Source organism: Lemur catta, chromosome 10 (assembly GCF_020740605.2).
Source record: "Lemur catta isolate mLemCat1 chromosome 10, mLemCat1.pri, whole genome shotgun sequence".
NCBI lineage: Eukaryota > Metazoa > Chordata > Mammalia > Primates > Lemuridae > Lemur > Lemur catta.
Genome location: NC_059137.1, coordinates 22,109,628 through 22,127,522, shown reverse-complemented (window position 1 = coordinate 22,127,522; position 17,895 = coordinate 22,109,628). Strand labels below are relative to the sequence as shown.

The following is a 17,895-nucleotide window of genomic DNA, read 5'->3' as shown; positions in this document are numbered from 1 at the left end:
TGTGTGACAGTCATCTCTATTTTATCTAGGAGGAAATCAAGGCTCAGGCAGGTTGAGTCTCACCACTGGAAGACGGACAAGCCAAGCCCAGGGTAATTTGACTCCAAAGTCAACTCTGCCACCATGCCATGCCATGACAATGCTTGTGTTCACCTGGCCTGAGATCAAACTGTGGCCTAGAACTACAAATCTCTGAAGGAATGAGGGGTCCCTATGCCATTCCCAGCCTGAGATCATGAGGAACAGAGGTTGAGGGGCCTGGGGGTGGCAAAGACCAAGGATCTCTCCATTAGCAGGTATTCAAAGGGAAGGGTTGAGTAGAAAAGAGAACCAGGGCCGGGGACAGTGGCTCACGCCTGTAATCCTAGCACTCTGGGAGGCCGAGGCGGGTGGATCGCTTGAGGTCAGGAGTTTGAGACCAGCCTGAGCAAGAGCGAGACCCCGTCTCTACTAAAAAATAGAAACAAATTAGCTGGCCAACTAAAATATATATAGAAAAAATTAGCCGGGCATGGTGGCGCATGCCTGTAGTCCCAGCTACTGGGGAGGCTGAGGCAGTAGGATCGCTTGAGCCCAGGAGTTTGAGGTTGCTGTGAGCTAGGCTGATGCCATGGCACTCTAGCCCGGGCAACACAGCGAGACTCTGTCTCAAAAAAAAAAAAAAAAAAGAGAAAAGAGAATCAGGGAATGACCCTAAGAGGGAGGCCATCGGACAGGTTAGCTCATCCCCAGCTTGAGCACACAGGAAACGGCATTCAGGGTACCGTGACTGAGTCAGGGTCTGTAATATAGCAAAGGGTTTCTCACAGCACAAGGGCAGCACACCAGCCAGACCTGGAAGAGGCAGCGTCCCCAAATCAGGGCTGGAGAAGGGTTCTGCCGAATGAACACGTGGCCGAAAGAAAATAAACCTGGAGGAGACCAAGGAAAGCTGCAAAATTACCACTGCAAAACTCCCAGAAGATGGAACCCCTTGTGCATGAGATTCCCCACGTCCGTGTATGTCGTGTTTTCATATATCGCATACTTTATACATTGGTTTTATGTCAGCATCCCTTTTTCTGTGGGGAGCAGCCTCTCTCCTTCCCATGCAGTTCTGATGGGGCTGGCATCCCACGCTCTAACCCTCTCTGGCCCAGGCCCTGGTGATCATGGGTCACCATCTCCCAATCACAGGAGTGGTTGAGAAGAACAATCTGTTTAATCCTGATGTGGGAGAGTGACATGTCACCAGGGCAGGGCCAGAGAGGGTTAGAGCGTGGGATGCCAGCCTCAGAACTGAAGGGAAGGAGAGAGGCTGCTCCCACCGAAAAAGGGATGCTGACATAAACCCAATGTATAAAGTATGCGATATATGAAAACACGACATACACGGACGTGGGGATCTCATGCACAAGGGGTTCCATCTTCTGGGAGTTTTGCAGTGGTAATTTTGCAGCTTTCCTTGGTCTCCTCCAGGTTTATTTTCTTTCGGCCACGTGTTCATTCGGCAGAACCCTTCTCCAGCCCTGATTGGGGACGCTGCCTCTTCCAGGTTGGTGGTGTGCTGCCCTTGTGCTGTGAGAAACCCTTTGCTATATTACAGGCCCTGATCAGTCACGGTACCTGAATGCCGTTTCCTGTGTGCTCAAGCTGGGGATGAGCTAACCCTGTCGATGGCCCTCCTCTTAGGGTCATTCCCCTGATTCTCTTTTCTCTTTTTTTTTTTTTTTGAGACAGAGTCTCGCTGTGTTGCCCGGGCTACAGGAGTGCCATGGCATCAGCCTAGCTCACAGCAACCTCAAACTCCTGGGCTTAAGCGATCCTACTGCCTCAGCCTCCCCAGTAGCTGGGACTACAGGCATGTGCCACCATGCCCGGCTAATTTTTTCTATATATATATTTTAGCTGGCCAGATAATTTCTTTCTATTTTTAATAGAGACGGGGTCTCGCTCTTGCTCAGGCTGGTCTCGAACTCCCGACCTCGAGTGATCCACCCGCCTCGGCCTCCCAGAGTGCTAGGATTACAGGCGTGAGCCACCACGCCCGGCCGAAGAACTGCTTTAATTAGACCCTGGACTAAACCATCCCACTCCTTCAAAGTCTATCATTGCATCAGCTCAGCAAGGAGAGGGAGGAAGGGCAAGGGAGAGGGAGAGAGAGAGAGACAGAAAATATGAGTTCCTCCCTGCCATGACTCCACCCCAGCCCCAAACCCCGCCACAGTGCAATTAAGGAGTCAGAGGCCAAAACAGACTCTCATGACTCTACTTACCAAATTAGAAAATAGCTTTGGGGTGGAAACTCTCAGTGTCAAATTATAATAAATAAAAACTTAGACCCCGCCTGAACCTTTACAGTTTCAAAAGCTCTTTTAAATGTGTCATTCATACATCCACATTCAACACACACCTATCAGCCACCTCTGCACCAGGCCCTGTGCCATGGAAGTCGTGGTTTTTGCCTCCGGGACCTCAGGGTCTGATGGCAAAGAGGGTTTTGTAAACAGATGGAGCTCAGAGCTATGACAGAGATACACAGGTGACAGTGAGCTGTGAGGAGGAACACCTGACCGAGGGCAGGGAGGTGAGTCCATCAGACACAGAGACAGATGCAGGCAGAGCCATGGGGGGTCGGGAGGAGATCCTGGCGGAAAGCTCGAGGTCCGGCACAGTAGAGGCTGGTGACAATATTAGCAGGTGGGGATGGTCGGAGCTGAGGTCCGGGAAATCATGAGAAGCCATTCAAAGATGCTCCGCAGATTTGTCCTTCAGAAATACAGTTTAGAGCACTGACTGAAGGATGACTTGGAAAAGGGCAGAAGCACAGGTGGTCCAAGAATCTCGGTAAGAAGGGCCCGATTGTTGTCCAAAGCAAGCGAGGGCACTGAGGACGAACGGAGAAGAGGGGACAGAGGGAAGGGATACGTGGGGAGAGGCGGGACAGAATGAAGTGGAGGAGAGGCAAGGGAGGAATCTGGCCTTTGGTTTTGGCAACTGAGTCAGTGGCAATGTGACTCACCAGGTCTGGAGGAAAAGTCCAGAAGCAGCTCATTCTAGATCTGTTCAGGCTGGAGTGCATGTGGAACCGCCCATCAGGCTGCCAGAAATACAGCCCCAGAGCCTAGGAGCAAACTCCGTGGTGGCGAAATGGAGTCGGCTCTGGAGTAGGAGTGAGCGTGCCCACCCAGGGGGACAGCGTGAAGCTGTCTGAGGAGAGATGAGGGCCAAGGACGGACCCCTGGGAATCCCAGGCATTAAGACAGGGTGGAAGAGTGAGAGAGCCCCATAGGTTTTATGAGCTAGTGTTCAATCTAGAATTTCTTCCAAAGTCACCCAGACACGACAGCATAGATCATGTTTTTCATAAACCCATGGGATTGCCGGGAACCCTAGCGGGTCACCTGGAACCACCTCTGCCTACAGTCAGGGCCTCACACGACCCCTCTGCTACTTGCAGGAGGAGTCCAGAAAGAGATTCCACGTGGCACACCTGACGAAGACAACCGCTGGGTTCCTGCAGCAGATTTGGGGGAGACAGACAAAGCCCCTACCATGTCCCCCAGGGGAACAAGCCCTTGCAGTCTGAGAATCACCGCCCTCAGGCCTTTATGCTATCATCGAAATGCCCTTCCAGTTGTGAGGTTTCGTTGTCACAGTAAAGTAAGTTTTTTATCACACATTTTCGTGTTTTCAGCCCACAAGGAGATTAACTGGTCACTCTTTTCTGCGTGAGAACCCGCCTCAGGCCCTTTTAAGTTATTTCTCTGTTTGTTCTTCTCCAAGATTAATAACTCTAGTTCCTCTAATCTCTTGGCTAACCTTTCAAAACCACCCAGAAACAGCAGGACAAAGTGCTCACTCAGCTTGGGGAAGGCGGACAGCGGACCAGGCAGGAAGGCCGTCCCCTGCTTGTTCCAGCTGCACGATGCTCTTTCCCAGACTAGTAATGTCCTCGCAGCTTCAGTTAGAGGACACTGGCTGCTTCAATCAACGTGTGACTTCTGGACTGTTTTCTGCTCTGCTTGTCTAAGGCCTTCCCCACCTTATATTCCAAACAGTCTACTTTTGCTCTCTAGTTGAGAAGCCTGAACTTCATCAGGCTGGTTCTCAGCCACATTTCGAGGTTGAATAACCTTGACTTCTAGCCGGATTTTCCAAGGTGCTGTTCCTGGTCTCACAAACTGCTATCCTGGGCAGATCTGCTCTCCTTTCCTCACCCTCGTTACCGATTTCAACTAAATCAGACCCCAGGGAAGGTTCTGCCTGGGCTGGAAAGTGCAGTCCTTTCACCCTGGGCATAGGAGATGGGAGAGGAGCCAGAAAGGAGGCTTTCGGCCGGGCGCGGTGGCTCACGCCTGTAATCCTAGCACTCTGGGAGGCCGAGGCGGGTGGATCACTCGAGGTCAGGAGTTCGAGACCAGCCTGAGCAACAGCGAGACCCCCGTCTCTACTAAAAATAGAAAGAAATTATCCGGCCAACTAAAATATATATAGAAAAAAATTAGCTGGGCATGGTGGTGCATGCCTGTAGTCCCAGCTACTCGGGAGGCTGAGGCAGTAGGATTGCTTAAGCCCAGGAGTTTGAGGTTGCTGTGAGCTAGGCTGACGCCACGGCACTCACTCTAGCCAGGGCAACAAAGCGACACTCTGTCTCCAAAAAAAAAAAAAAAAAAAAGAAAGGAGGCTTTCATCCCCATTCCTGGGAGTCGGCAGCATCCATCCTCTGCTAGAAGCAAATGACAAGAGAAAATACAGGGGCCACCATGCAAACACACTTTGAAAAGTAAGGAGGAAAGTAATGAAGGAGAACATTGCCTGCAAAATATTAAATGTATTATAAAATTACAATAATTGAAATAGCAAGGCATAAGCACAAGACAGGCAAAGCAATGAAAAAAGCTAGACAGTATAGAAAGAGAACCAAGTAAATACGAGAATATTCTCTGTGACATGGACAGGGAACTGGCTTATCAGTTGGAGGGGTGGGATTACCATGTAAATTTAGCCTCATATCATGCATCAAAATAAATTCCAGTTTGAGGTTGCTGTGAGCTAGGCTGACGCCACTGCGTTCTAGCCTAGGCAACAGAGCAAGATTCTATTTCAAAAAAAAACAACAACAAATTCCAAATGGGCCTATGTTTTAAATGCAAAAATGCAAAACTACTAGGAAGCATAAGAAACTACTAGAGAATAAGAATTGATCAGATTTCAGGGTGAGAAAGGCTTTTCTTGGCATAACCAGAGGCAGAAACTATAAAGCATCAATACAATTGATTATATGACAATTTTAAATGTCTAAATGTCAACAAAATATTGAAAAGAAAATTAAACAGTAAATGGCCTTGGGGTAGGAATTTGTAGTAGGTATAACAAAAGATTACTATCATTAAGGTAGGCAAACCAATAAGTCAACAAAAGAAAGGAGGTAGTATAAGAGCAAATGTGTTAAAATTCCTCTAAGTAAAACCAACCAAAATGAACAAAAAGCGAAAAATAGAAGAAAATTTTATCTGCGCCAGAACTAAGCAAAGGCCCCAACTCCATACTATAAACTCAAGTAAACACAAAGAATTGAACTAAAACACAACTCCACTGCCTGAGAATCTGGTACAATACAACTTTTCTGAAACTTCTGTAACAAAAAAGTAGAGAAAAAATAACCTTCAGGCACCTCTCCATATATACATTATGCCACCCCAGACATGATAAATTAAAATTGATGGCAAAAAAAAAAAAAATAGTAGCTTCCACCATAAATCACCAGCTGGATAGATCTTCCTAGACAATAAAGTTATAGGATTTGACCTCCCAGAGAAGAGAAATGAGTTTCTTTTCATCTTTGTATCCCCCACGGCAGGTAGCATAGGTCTTCGTACATAATCAATAAACATCTGATGAATTAAATTGTTACAGCGCAGCATGCTCCTGCCCCACTTCCACCACACACAAAAGCCCTGGTTTCCAGGCTTCTGATTTAAGGAAACCTTCCCGGTCACATTGTATAAAAGCTAAAGTTAATACAAAAAAATAACCCATCTGGCCAATTTTCTACTATGATGTATCATCTCGTCCCATTGGGGACTGAGCTGGAATTCAGATACTGGCAGAGGAGCTGGGAGACACCCATCCCCACACAAACATTCACTTGGGGGTTGGGATTTGATTTGAAGCTGGAAAATGGCTAGGAGATTTCTGGGAATGAGAGAAATCGGTGGACCGTGGAAGCATGGAAGGCAGAAATACCCTCTCCTGGAGTGACTTATAACGTTAGGTCTCCAGATATCAAACAGCCTGTGTCCATGAACAACTTTGAAAGGACAACAGCTGTTGTGAAGGCCAGTGCCTCTCCCGACCTCTGGTGCAGCTTCAGCCGTTTGGAACCAGCCAGAGGGGACGGGGCTCTCACTAAGGACACAGGGGTGCAGAGTTCTTAGATACTTCATGAGTAGCCAACCATGGCAGAGAAGCCTGTGGCAGAACAGCTCAAGGGACTTAGTCCTTCCAGTCCTGCGTGGTCCTCCCTGAGGACACCCAGTGGTAGGAAAGCAGCGTCAGAGGCCGGGGCAGGAGAACCAGGGCAGTCCTGGCTGGACCTGTCTAAGACAATGACAGTCTGAGAAACACCTGGGACACACCTGTGTTTTCAGTCATTTTCCTAACCACCTGCAAAGTTGCCTAACTTTGTCTTCTTCTTATGAACACAACATGAGATAAGTTGCCAGGCTTGGTACGGAAGGTAGACCTGGGAAGAAATGATTGCCTGTCCATCTTTTCTTCCCTTTTCTCTTTCAGCTTTCTTGGTTCCATAAAAAACATTCAACCTCAAATGATTGCCATGTTTTGTAGTACAAGCGGTCTGATTTATTGTCGCATTTATGTATGCATTTGCTTTCTCTCTCTCTCTCTCTCTCTCTCTCTCTCTCTCTCTCTCTCTCTCTCTCTCTCTCTCTCCTGCCTTCCCCACCCCCGCCCTCCCTCTGACCCCCCCACCCTGACTCTGCCACTCTTCCCTCTCTGGTTTCTTTGCTCTCCCTATGAAAAGAAAATTTGGCCTACAAGCTTTTAGACTCAGCAAGAAAATAGCATAACCAATGTGTGAACACTCTTCTAACTCTTTGGGGTCTGCATCAAGGGTGACAGTTTGTTCTTCGCCCTGTCCTAAAGGGGGTATGAATGGGAATTCAGTTCAAGGAGCCACCGAGGAAGCGTCAGCCAGGAGTCAGGAGCACTCTGCGGCAGCAATTCCACCTCAGCCACCCCTCACCAGCACCCTGGGCCCTGCTTTCTCTGAAACACTTGCCTCTGTTCCTCAGCATTCCTAGAACCTTCACTGCCCTCTGAGGTCAGCAATAGATTTCAAGCACTTGTTTTCATCCCGTTCATCCGTAAGATCCGGTTTAATGTAAGGCACTCAGAAGGGAAATTCCACTCACTTCCCTTCTGGGAAATAGGTTGCTACATTTTCCAGGCCCAAATTATTAATCTACTGTTTCTGGCAAAAATTCAAAAGTTCACAGTTTTACTGAAACAAAGCCACACACATCTTAGACAACCAGGAGTAACTCTTCACATCCACACATAAGGTTCTCTTTCGTCCCCCTTTTGTAAAGGAAAATGGTTGGGGTTTTTTAAAAAAATCTGTCATAAGATCTTAACAACTTGAATTTTCATGCTTTTTTAAGAAATTGCCTCTTTAAAGTAGGGTAGAATTAGAAAATAGTCATAGTCACAGTGAACTTGAACAGCTCAACAGTGTCCCCTGGTGGCCATGAGCACAGACATGGAGTTAAAGCCACTGGGGCTCTACTTAGCTTACAAAACAAGGAAGAATCCAGAGAAAACTCCCTAACCCCTACTCAACAACTATGAAATGTTAATTCAAATTACAAATGCAAGCTATCCAAATACGACAAGGACCAAAGAGTGGGAGACGGAATAGCGGTTCATGTTAATAAATCACCATGGGGGCCAGGCATGGTGGCTCACGCCTGTAATCCTAGCACTTGGGAGGCCAGGGCAGGAGGATCGTTTGAGCTCAGGAGTTCGAGACTAGCCTGAGCAAGAGCTAGACCCTGTCTCTACTAAAAATAGAAAGAAATTAGCTGGACAACTAAAAATATATATAGAAAAAAATAGCCAGGCGTGGTGGCACATGCCTGTAGTCCCAGCTACTCGGGAGGCTGAGGCAGGAGGATTGCTTGAGCCCAGGAGTTTGAGGTTGCTGTGAGCTAGGCTGATGCCATGGCACTTTAGCCTGGGCAACAGAGTGAGACTCTGTCTCAAAAAAATAAATCGATAAAATAAATCACCGTGGGAAGGAATGCCCAAATTGAATAATACTTATCTCTCTAGCCCAAAATAGGGTAAATTCTTTTTTTAGCATAAAATATTTATTGACTAACCAAGCATCACCTCAACACCTATACCACCTGCTGGCCATTCGTCTGTTGTGCTGTGTGTTGGTACTGTTCTCATGTGCTGGGGATTCAATGTAGAACACACAGGCAAAAGACCTCTACCTCCAAGGAGCTCCTATTTTACTGAGTAAGAAAATAAATAGAATTTTCAGAAAACAAGTTCTATGAAGAAATTCAAGCAGGGTAAGCGGATAGAGAGTAACAGAGAAGAGATTGGGGAGGATATTTTTGAAAGGATGGTCAGGGCCCCTCTAGGGCGATGGCATTGAGTAGACACATGGATGATTATAGAGGAGCCACGTGGAGAGAGTGTCTCAGGGAGACTGACCAGCAGGAGGAAAGGCCGGGATGCAGGGACAAGTTTGACCCATTTAAGGAATAACAAGGCCAGGGACACAGCTGATGCTTGATAAGAAAGGAATAGAGCAGGAGGAGATGAATTCAATAAGGTAGGCAGAGGCCAGATTATATGTTCCATGCTGAGGAACTTGGATTCCATTCTAACTTTAATGGTAACTCACAGCAGAGTTTTGAGCTGGCGCTGACATGTTCTCATATGCTTTTTTTTTTTTCTTTAAGACAGAGTCTTGCTCTGTCACCCCAGGCTAGAGTGCAGTGGTGTCATCATAGCTCACTGCAGCCTCAAACTCCTGGGGGCTAAAGTGATCTTCCTGCCTCAGCCTCCCCGGTAGCTGGGACTACAGGTGTATGCCACCGTATCTGGCTGATTTTTCTATTTTTTTGTAGAGACGGGGTCTCGCTCTTGCTGAGGCTGGTCTCAAATTCCTGGCCTCAAGCGATCTTCCCACGTGAGCCTTCCAGAGTGCAAGGATTTCATATGCATTTTTAGAAGATCACTTTAGCTGCTGAGTGATATTTTTTCTATTTTTAAGAGACAGCGTTTTGCTATGTTGCCTAAGGCTGGACTTGAATTCCTGGGCTCTCACCTCAGCCTCCCAAGCAGCTGGGACTGCGGGTGCATGCCACCGAGCCCAGCTTGAGTGATCTTTTTAAAGTTATGGTGAAAACTAAGCCTGAGGTGGTGCTGGGGGAAGCAGGGAAGGCGGTGGTGACAGGCAAGAGCGAAAGCAGGGAAACCAGTTAGAAAGCTACTGCAAAGTCCAGGCAAGAGGCTGCTGGCTTGGATTAGGTTGGTAGTGGCAGAGGCAAAGGTGGGAGAAGTGGCTGAATTCTGAATATATTTCAGATAGCAAAATGACAGGGCTTGTTGGTGGATTAGAAATTTGGGGATGGATTAGTATCAATTAGGACTCCTTTTTGGCCCGAGCCACTAGGTGACCAGGAATACCAATGACTGAGCTAGAGAAGCCCAGGTGGAAAAGTTCTGTTTGATTTGCCTACCGGGTGTTCCACAGGATATATTCAGAAGACGGGTGGGTATGAGAGTCTGGAGCTCAGAGGAGAGCTTGGGACTAGAAATACGTATTTGGAAACCCTCCGCATATAGGTAATATTTATAGCCATGAGACTGGTAGAGATCAACTAAGCAGAAAGTACAGATAATGAAGAAAAAGAACGAAAAGGAGGCTGAAGAGGGGTCAATAAAAGTAGATGGAGCTAGCAAAGATGGAGAAGGAATAGCCTGGAAAGTAGAAGGAACCAAAACCGAAGGAACGGTATTTCAGGAAGGAGGGAGTGTCAATGCTACAGCGAAAATCAGGTAAGAACGAAACTGGCCACTGGATTTGGCAAGATGGAGCTTGAATGGAGACCCTTTCACTAAAGCAATGAAGACAAATACTTCCCAAGTGGAACAAGTGAACAGGAGATCAGGGTGTGGAGCCGACAGAGCAGATATTTCTTTCAAGGAATTTTAGTGAACGGGGTGCTGAGAGAAGACCAAGTAGCTGAAGGGGAGTATGGACTCAAAGAAGGTCTGCGTATTTTTTTCCTTTCTTTTCAGTAACATGCTCGGCAGTGCTGGGAATAATTCTACATTGGGGGACGTGAGGATGAGGCAAGAAGGGATGGGATCAGTGAACACGCTGTGGGGATGGCAGCTGTACACAGGAGCAGGGACAGGTGGGACAGTGAAATATATGGAGGAATGGGAGATTTGGGGGCAGGAAGCCCTCATCGGATTACTTCTAATGTCTCGGTGCAGTAAGAATCAAGAAGCTAATACTCAGCATTTGCTCAGAGTGTGTGCTGGAGGGTATCACAGATTTGAAGAAGGCAAAGGATACGAGTAGAAAGTGAATTTTCTAGGGGTCTATAGTGGGACTGCCATTCCTTTTCCCCTGATACAACATACTCCTAAGCGCTTGCAACAGAATGCCGATTAAATATTAATATGTTACTGAGAAAGAAAGAGTAACAGGAAATCTTTTTTTTTAAGTATGAAATATTCTAAATGTTTTAAACATCCAGAAGGACTGTAAGCAACACTTGTGTACACACTACCCAGATTTAATCAATGTTTGTTTCAGGTTCCTTTGTAAGAAATAAAACATCATGGTCACAGTTATACCCCTTAGCACCTCTCTACTTCCATACCCTTTCTCCTCCTTCTCTTAACGTTCATTATCTAATGATAGAAAGCAACAGTGTTCAGGGCTCTGTGGTGACTTTGTGAATCCAAATGCTGTTACTCGAGATGTACCTGTTATCTGGGTTGTCAGGGAGATGGCCACAGGAAGCGCAGAAGACAAAGCCTGGAGGCTGACACTGTAGTTGGTGCCCGGACGCAGGTCCAAGCACACCTCGGGACTCTGGCTGCTGGTAGTGATATTAAAGATCATTTCCTGGGAAAATTCCTTCTGATACCATCTCTGGCCCCAGACGTGGAACTGAAACATAAAAAAGTTCACTGGGTGAATTGCTGGCTTGAACAGCTCCGAACGCCTTGACATCTGCTCTTTGTCATGAGCTTTCTTCTTTTCTCCCTCTTCACGCTAATGTTTCTTCCAAAAGTGAAATGCAGCCATAAGCAAATATTAGAGTTATGATACCATAAATATTGTACATAGAATATTATTACTGTGATAAATCTATTTTAAAATAAAAATGCACAAAAGGCAGAGGCCCCGATATCGGTAACTTTCTCTTTCTTGTCCTCATGTATACCACGCACCTGCCAAATGCAAAACGGCCTGCTGACAAAACTGTAGGAGCAAGGCCAAAAGACATTTTTCTAGAAAGAGAATCAAGAATCTAAACTAAGCAGGACCTGAACTAGGATACTCCCCTAGCTGGTCTGGTATAAAACCTGGACAGGATTTTTCTCCTCCACTCTTCCCCTACGCTTTCCTGTAACATTGCAGCAAGAGACACTCTTTTCTTTCTACTAATTTCTTCTAGTAGCAGCTCATCTCATGGTCTTTCCCTTTCTTACTCACAACCACATCTAGCTTCAAAGGTTCCCCTGCCTGTAATCCCAGCACTTTGGGAGGCTGAGTCAAGAGGGTCACTTGAGCCAGGAGTTAGAGGTTGCAGTGAGCTATGATTGCACCACTGCATTCTAGCCTGGGTGACAGAGCAAGACTCTGTCTCAAAAAAAAAAAAAAATATATATATATATATATATATATATATATATGTACACACACTCACACACACACACACACACACACATATACATATTTATTTATATAAAGTTCCCCTTTACTGTCTAGGCAACACATCCAGACCCTACTCAGAGAGACTAGAAAGGACAGAGACACACATGCATAAGCGGTTAGGTTCCTCCCATTGATACTGCCTGAGCATCAACTGCACCAAGATATGTGCACAAAGAAACTCTCATGGCTTCATCATCTCTCCCCAAGGTTTCTGTCTTCCAATATGCAGTAGAAGTCGCCATTTTCTTACTTCTTGTTGCAATTGTCACAGTAAATGTTCTATTGATAACGGCAGCTATAGACGTAGATATTTAGGTCTGCGGATATTTTTTAAACCTCCCACATAAGACAAATATCCATAAATACAGCAAATTTTAGTAACTTACTAAATACATCTCCTCTGTATCAGCTGTCTTCATGTTTCTCCATCTCAAGCAGGTTTCGTTAAATCCTGAAATATTACTGATGGTCTGTTTTACTGCAAAGAGGAAGAAATGCAAAATCAATTTACACCCTATACAAAAAATACTACCTTTTAACTGAGCCATTTTCCAAGGATAAACGTATACACAGGGTGACTTCAGCAGTATTTTAATTGAGAAATTAGTGGTAGCAATCTCAAAGAAATACCACTTTTATGTTTAGGTAAACTCAGTCCTGAGTTAAGATTCAAAGATACCTAATCAGAGGATTCCTCTTAAAAATTGTCTGTTCTCTGCAAACTTCCTTGGTTTACTAACCTAAAATTGTAATTCATTGTCCTGAGCCTTGAATACCACCATTTATGCAAATAAAGCACCAGTTTGAAATTCTGAGCTGAGAGAAACATCTCAGCAAAGAATTGCTCCTTGAAGAATTGAAAAAAGCTCTCCCGAGTAATTAGGCTTTTCATGATGAAAAGGATGGGAGGATGGGTTCTCTTGGTTTGGGCTTCCTCATCTCTTATGATCAAGGAAGCATTTCTTGGCCTCTGCTCGGTTTCATGATAATCAATCTAAAATATACTTCAGATCTGGTACAGTTTAATGTAGAGGGACACACTCCCAGATAGTCAATAAAGACTACTTATTCAAAACTCTGACATCAGAGGTTACTTTCTTCAACAATGATCTCTATCTCTAAACTGGAAATGATATGGCAAGCTTGCTAAGAAGTTTCACAGGAACACTGTGATGATTTGTGAATAATAAAGACAACTCCCAAATTACCTTAAATAAAGAAAGTCCCATGGCAGGCAAGGCTGCGTTGTGTAATGCCCTGGCCTGACAGGTTCCTACAAATGAAGCCAAGCTGATGGACATGACCCCTCTCCATGCACTGGGCAGCTTTGCACAGAGAAAACCTGTTCCACAGGTCACAAGCTATACTTCAAATGTTGCAACACAGAGCAGGTGAGGAACAGGAGGTAAGGGTGAACAGGGGGTAAGGAACAGGAGAAGTATGGATGATTCAGGGTAGTGCAATCCCTCTGCTAGGTACAAAAGATTGCTTTAGAAATTAGTAGTAGCAGTCCCAGGAACCTCACATTTCTGAAACTTCCAAAATACAAATAACTCCAGTACTATTTAAACAGTTCCAGGCTGGGCGTGGTGGCTCATGAGTATACTCCTAGAATTTTGAGAGGCCCAGGCGGGAGGATCGCTTGAGGTCAGGAATTCAAAACCAGCCCAAGCAAGAGCGAGACCCCCGTCTCTACTAAAAATAGAAAAATTAGCCGGGCGTGGTGGTGTGTGCCTGTAGTCCCAGCTCCTCAGAAGGCTGAGGGAGCAGGATTGCTTGAGCCCAGGAGTTTGAAGGTTGCAGTGAGCTATGATGACGCCACTGCACTCTAGCCCTGGCAACAGAGTGAGACCCCGTCTCAGTCAATCAATTGATCAATCAATAAACAAACACTTCCAGATTACACAAAAAGGTGGAAAGTTCCCTGATTCATTCCATACAACCAGATAATCCACAATGCCCAAGGTATACAAGGATAACAAAACCAACCAGTGAACACACTATGCTCAACTCATTTGTTAATATAAATACAAAAATCCAAAATAAAACATTAGCAAAAAAAAGTCAGCAGTATATTCAAAGAACAATACACTATGACTAAGAAGATTTATTCCTGAACTACAGAGAGAATCGATACTGGGAACACCGTTAATAAGCTAAAAGAGAGAAACCGTGGTTTCTTTTATAATCATAATTGTTTTTGTTTTTGTTTTTGTTTGAGACAGAGTCTCACTTTGTTGCCCGGGCTAGAGTGAGTGCCGTGGCGTCAGCCTAGCTCACAGCAACCTCAAACTCCTGGGCTTAAGCAATCCTCCTGCCTCAGCCTCCCGAGTAGCTGGGACTACAGGCATGTGCCACCATGCCCGGCTAATTTTTTTTTCTATATATATTTTAGTTGGCCAGATAATTTCTTTCTATTTTTAGTAGAGACGGGGTCTCGCTCAGGCTGGTCTCGAACTCCTGACCTCGAGCGATCCACCCGCCTCGGCCTCCCAGAGGGCTAGGATTACAGGTGTGAGCCACCACGCCTGGCCTATAATCATAATTGTTAATACACCTAATATACCTTCCTGACTTAAATCTTAGTAAGCTAGAGCTTCATTTGATAGAAACTCCTTAATTTAATGGTGTTTATTAGAAACCACCATACTGATGGTTTTATTAGAAACACCATAATGGTGTTTATCAGAAACCACCAGTAGTAACACAATGAAGCAATTTCTAGTAAAGTTAAGAACAATACAAGGATGCCTGGTCTCAAAGCTATTACTGAGTATCAGCCTGGAGATTCTAGACAATGCAGAAAAAAGGCAAGAAAAAAAAATGAGCTATAAATACCAGAAAGAAAGGAAAAAATGATGTAACTGCCAGCAAATCTAAGAGAATCAACTGGAAACCAAATATGAAATTATTTGACAACAATGGAAAAACAAATACAAAACAATAGGAGTTTGGCAAAGTGCATCCAAATATGAGAACATACGTGGTAGTTTTCTATGTGTCTGCAAGAATACGTATGGTAGGCGAATAATGCCCCCCCATGATGTCCACATCCCAATCCCTGGAACCTGTGAATACACTACTTAAGTGGCAGAAGGACTTTGCAAAGGTGATTAAGATAGATTATCCTGAATTATCTTTTAATTAGCCAGGTGTGGTGGTGTGCACCTGTAGTCCCAGGGAAAAAAAAGTGCTCTATTTTCTCCAGAATTTATTTGCAAGCCACTGATACCTATTCTGCTGCTGAGACTTGACCTTACATCTTGCTGTACTATTCCCACGGTTTTCTACACACATAGTAACTTTTTGTCTCAATGTCAAATCATAGTGTAAACTTTTTGAGAAAGTTTTAATAGGCAATTAAATTAAAGACCTACATAGTACCATTAATGTCCATAACTAAAAAGAAGTGACAACACTATAAGCAACTATGACCAATTTGATCCAACAAGGGCAATGACAATCATGTTCATGGCAGCCACCTGACTGTATAACAATTGTAAGATTTCACAGATATAAAAATGTGAAAAAATATGCCTCTGAGAATCAATAATACATAATATATACAAGTATATATACTGTAAGTATATATACATTATCTGTAATCATAAAAACTTGAAGGGAAAAAAAATACCTAAATATCCTTCCATAGTGGGCAAGTTAATAAATTAGCGTACATCATACAATGGAATACTGTGCTTCCCTCAAAGAGAATAAGATGGCATCTTATGAACTGGTATGGAAGTGTGTTCACAGAATATTGTAAAGCCAAAAATTACAAAGCAAGATGAAGAATGGGGCAAGGCACAATGGCTCATGCCTATAATCCCAGGACTTTGGGAGGCTGAGGTGGGAGGACAACTTGAGGTCAGGAGTTCAAGATCAGCCTGGGCAACACAGCGAGACCCATCTCTACAAAAAGTAGAAAAAATTAGCTGGACTTAGAGGCACGCACCTGTAGTCCCAGCTACTTGGGAGGCTGATGTAGAAGGATCACTTGAGCCCAGGAGTTCAAGGTTACAGTGAGCTATGATTGTGCCACTGCATTCCAGCCTGGGCCATAGAGTGAGATACTGTCTCAAAAAACTAAAAATAAAAAAAATGAAGAATGGTACATATATAATGATTCCGTATATCTCCCTTCTCTTATTCATTTTTAGTGGCCACTCTGCCTTTTCTCTTTCTTTTTCCCCACTCACTGGGCCAATCTAATCTAGAATCCCAAAGCTGAAAAACCAGACCTGCAAAAATACCTCAGAAAAGAGAAAAACTGGCTCCCAGTTCATCAGATTCCTTGAAACTTTGTTTCTGTTTCATTAATGTGGGGGAGCAACTCTGGGCAAAATCAGTATTTCCTCTCTTCTCCGTAGTATCCTGCAAATAACTCAATTACACTTTATGATTGTATTATTGATCCTTGTCTACCATCCCCATTGAACTGAAAGCCCCTTGAGGAGAGAGACACGTTCCTCATCTTTGTATTCCCAGTGTTTGGACAGTGGCAGCACAGCATTCCTGATTGTTTACATTTAAACAACCAGCAATAACAAGAAAGCTAAGCAACTGGTACTGTATTAATCCAATGGACTATAAGTGCTCTGAATAAGACACGGTTTCTGCCCATAACATGCATTCAATCTAGGAGAGGAGTTACACCCTATGTAAGCACAACAAAAATACAAGCAACTATATAATAAATGGCATACAGTAACTTTAAGTAATAGTTAACATTTGATAGATACTTACTGAACGTCAGGTATTATGCTGGTTCTCCATATGAATTAACTCATTCAATCCTCACAACAAACACATGATGTACTAATAGGTATTGTTGTTCCCATTTTCACAGTTAAGGCAACTGAGGCACATAGAGGTGAAGTAACTCATCCAAAGGCACAGAGATAGGAAGTGGCAGATCTGAGATTTGAATCTAGATAATGTGACTCCAGAGGAACCATACCAAATGACTACTTATACTTTCTCCTGAAATCGAATATGGGAATTCAGAAAGAGGAAAACTTACTATCATCTTGGGAGGGGGAGTGGATATCATGGAAGGAAGAAATATATGAACTGAAGAAAAAGGAGGGGGTTCCAGATAGAAGAAATGGCACAAAGACATGAAGGTGGAAAAGTTAGCACTTAAGAGTATATTATAGGTGACGCATGCCTGTAATCCCAGCTACTCAGGAGGCTGAGGCAGGAGGATCACTTGAGCCCAGGAGTTTCAAGACCAGCCTAGGCAACACAGTGAGACCCTGTCTCAAACAACAACAACAACAACAAGAATATATTATAGATTAGAGTTAATTAATCAAGGATAATAATTAATCAAGGATAACAGTTGGCCCTTAAATCTAAATCCCTCCACATCCTTCAAAATATTCTTCAGATCAGCAAGAAGAGCAAATTAAGCAACATAAAACATATGCTGTCAGCCAGATGTGGTGGCTCACATCTGTAATCCTAGCACTCTGGGAGTCCAAGGCAGGCGGATTGTTTGAGCTCAGGAGTTCAAGACCAGCCTGAGCAAGAGTGAGATGCTGTCTCTACTAAAAATAGAAAGAAATTAGCTGGACAACTAAAAATATATAGAAAAAATTACCCGGGCATGGTGGCACATGCCTGTAATCCCAGCTACTCAGGAGGCTGACGCAAGAAGATCACTTGAGCCAAGGAGTTTGAGGTTGCTGTGAGCTAGGCTAATGCTACGGCACTCTAGCCCAGGCAACAGAGTAAGACTCTGTCTCAAAAAAAAAAAATAAATGCTGTCATCATAACTGGAAAACACAGAACACTATAAATTTAAATTACCAGTAAATAGAAAACTAAATACCAAATGCCAGCAAAGCGATCTCTCCATCTCCCACAAGTCCTTGTGGAGAGTCAGGGCTCACGAAGGCTGTGTGCAA

General features: G+C 44.4%; 1 protein-coding gene across 1 annotated transcript in view; it reads right to left on the bottom strand.

The window, feature by feature from the left end:
- Positions 1 to 17,895, bottom strand: part of SUSD1 (sushi domain containing 1) — a 98,356-nt gene that overhangs the window by 17,666 nt on the left and 62,795 nt on the right. The window contains exons 11-12 of the mRNA XM_045563626.1: positions 12,370 to 12,461; positions 11,026 to 11,212 (exon numbers count right to left, since the gene is read on the bottom strand). Coding sequence (XP_045419582.1) covers positions 11,026 to 11,212; positions 12,370 to 12,461 — 279 coding nt within the window. The remainder of the gene's footprint in view (positions 1 to 11,025; positions 11,213 to 12,369; positions 12,462 to 17,895) is intronic.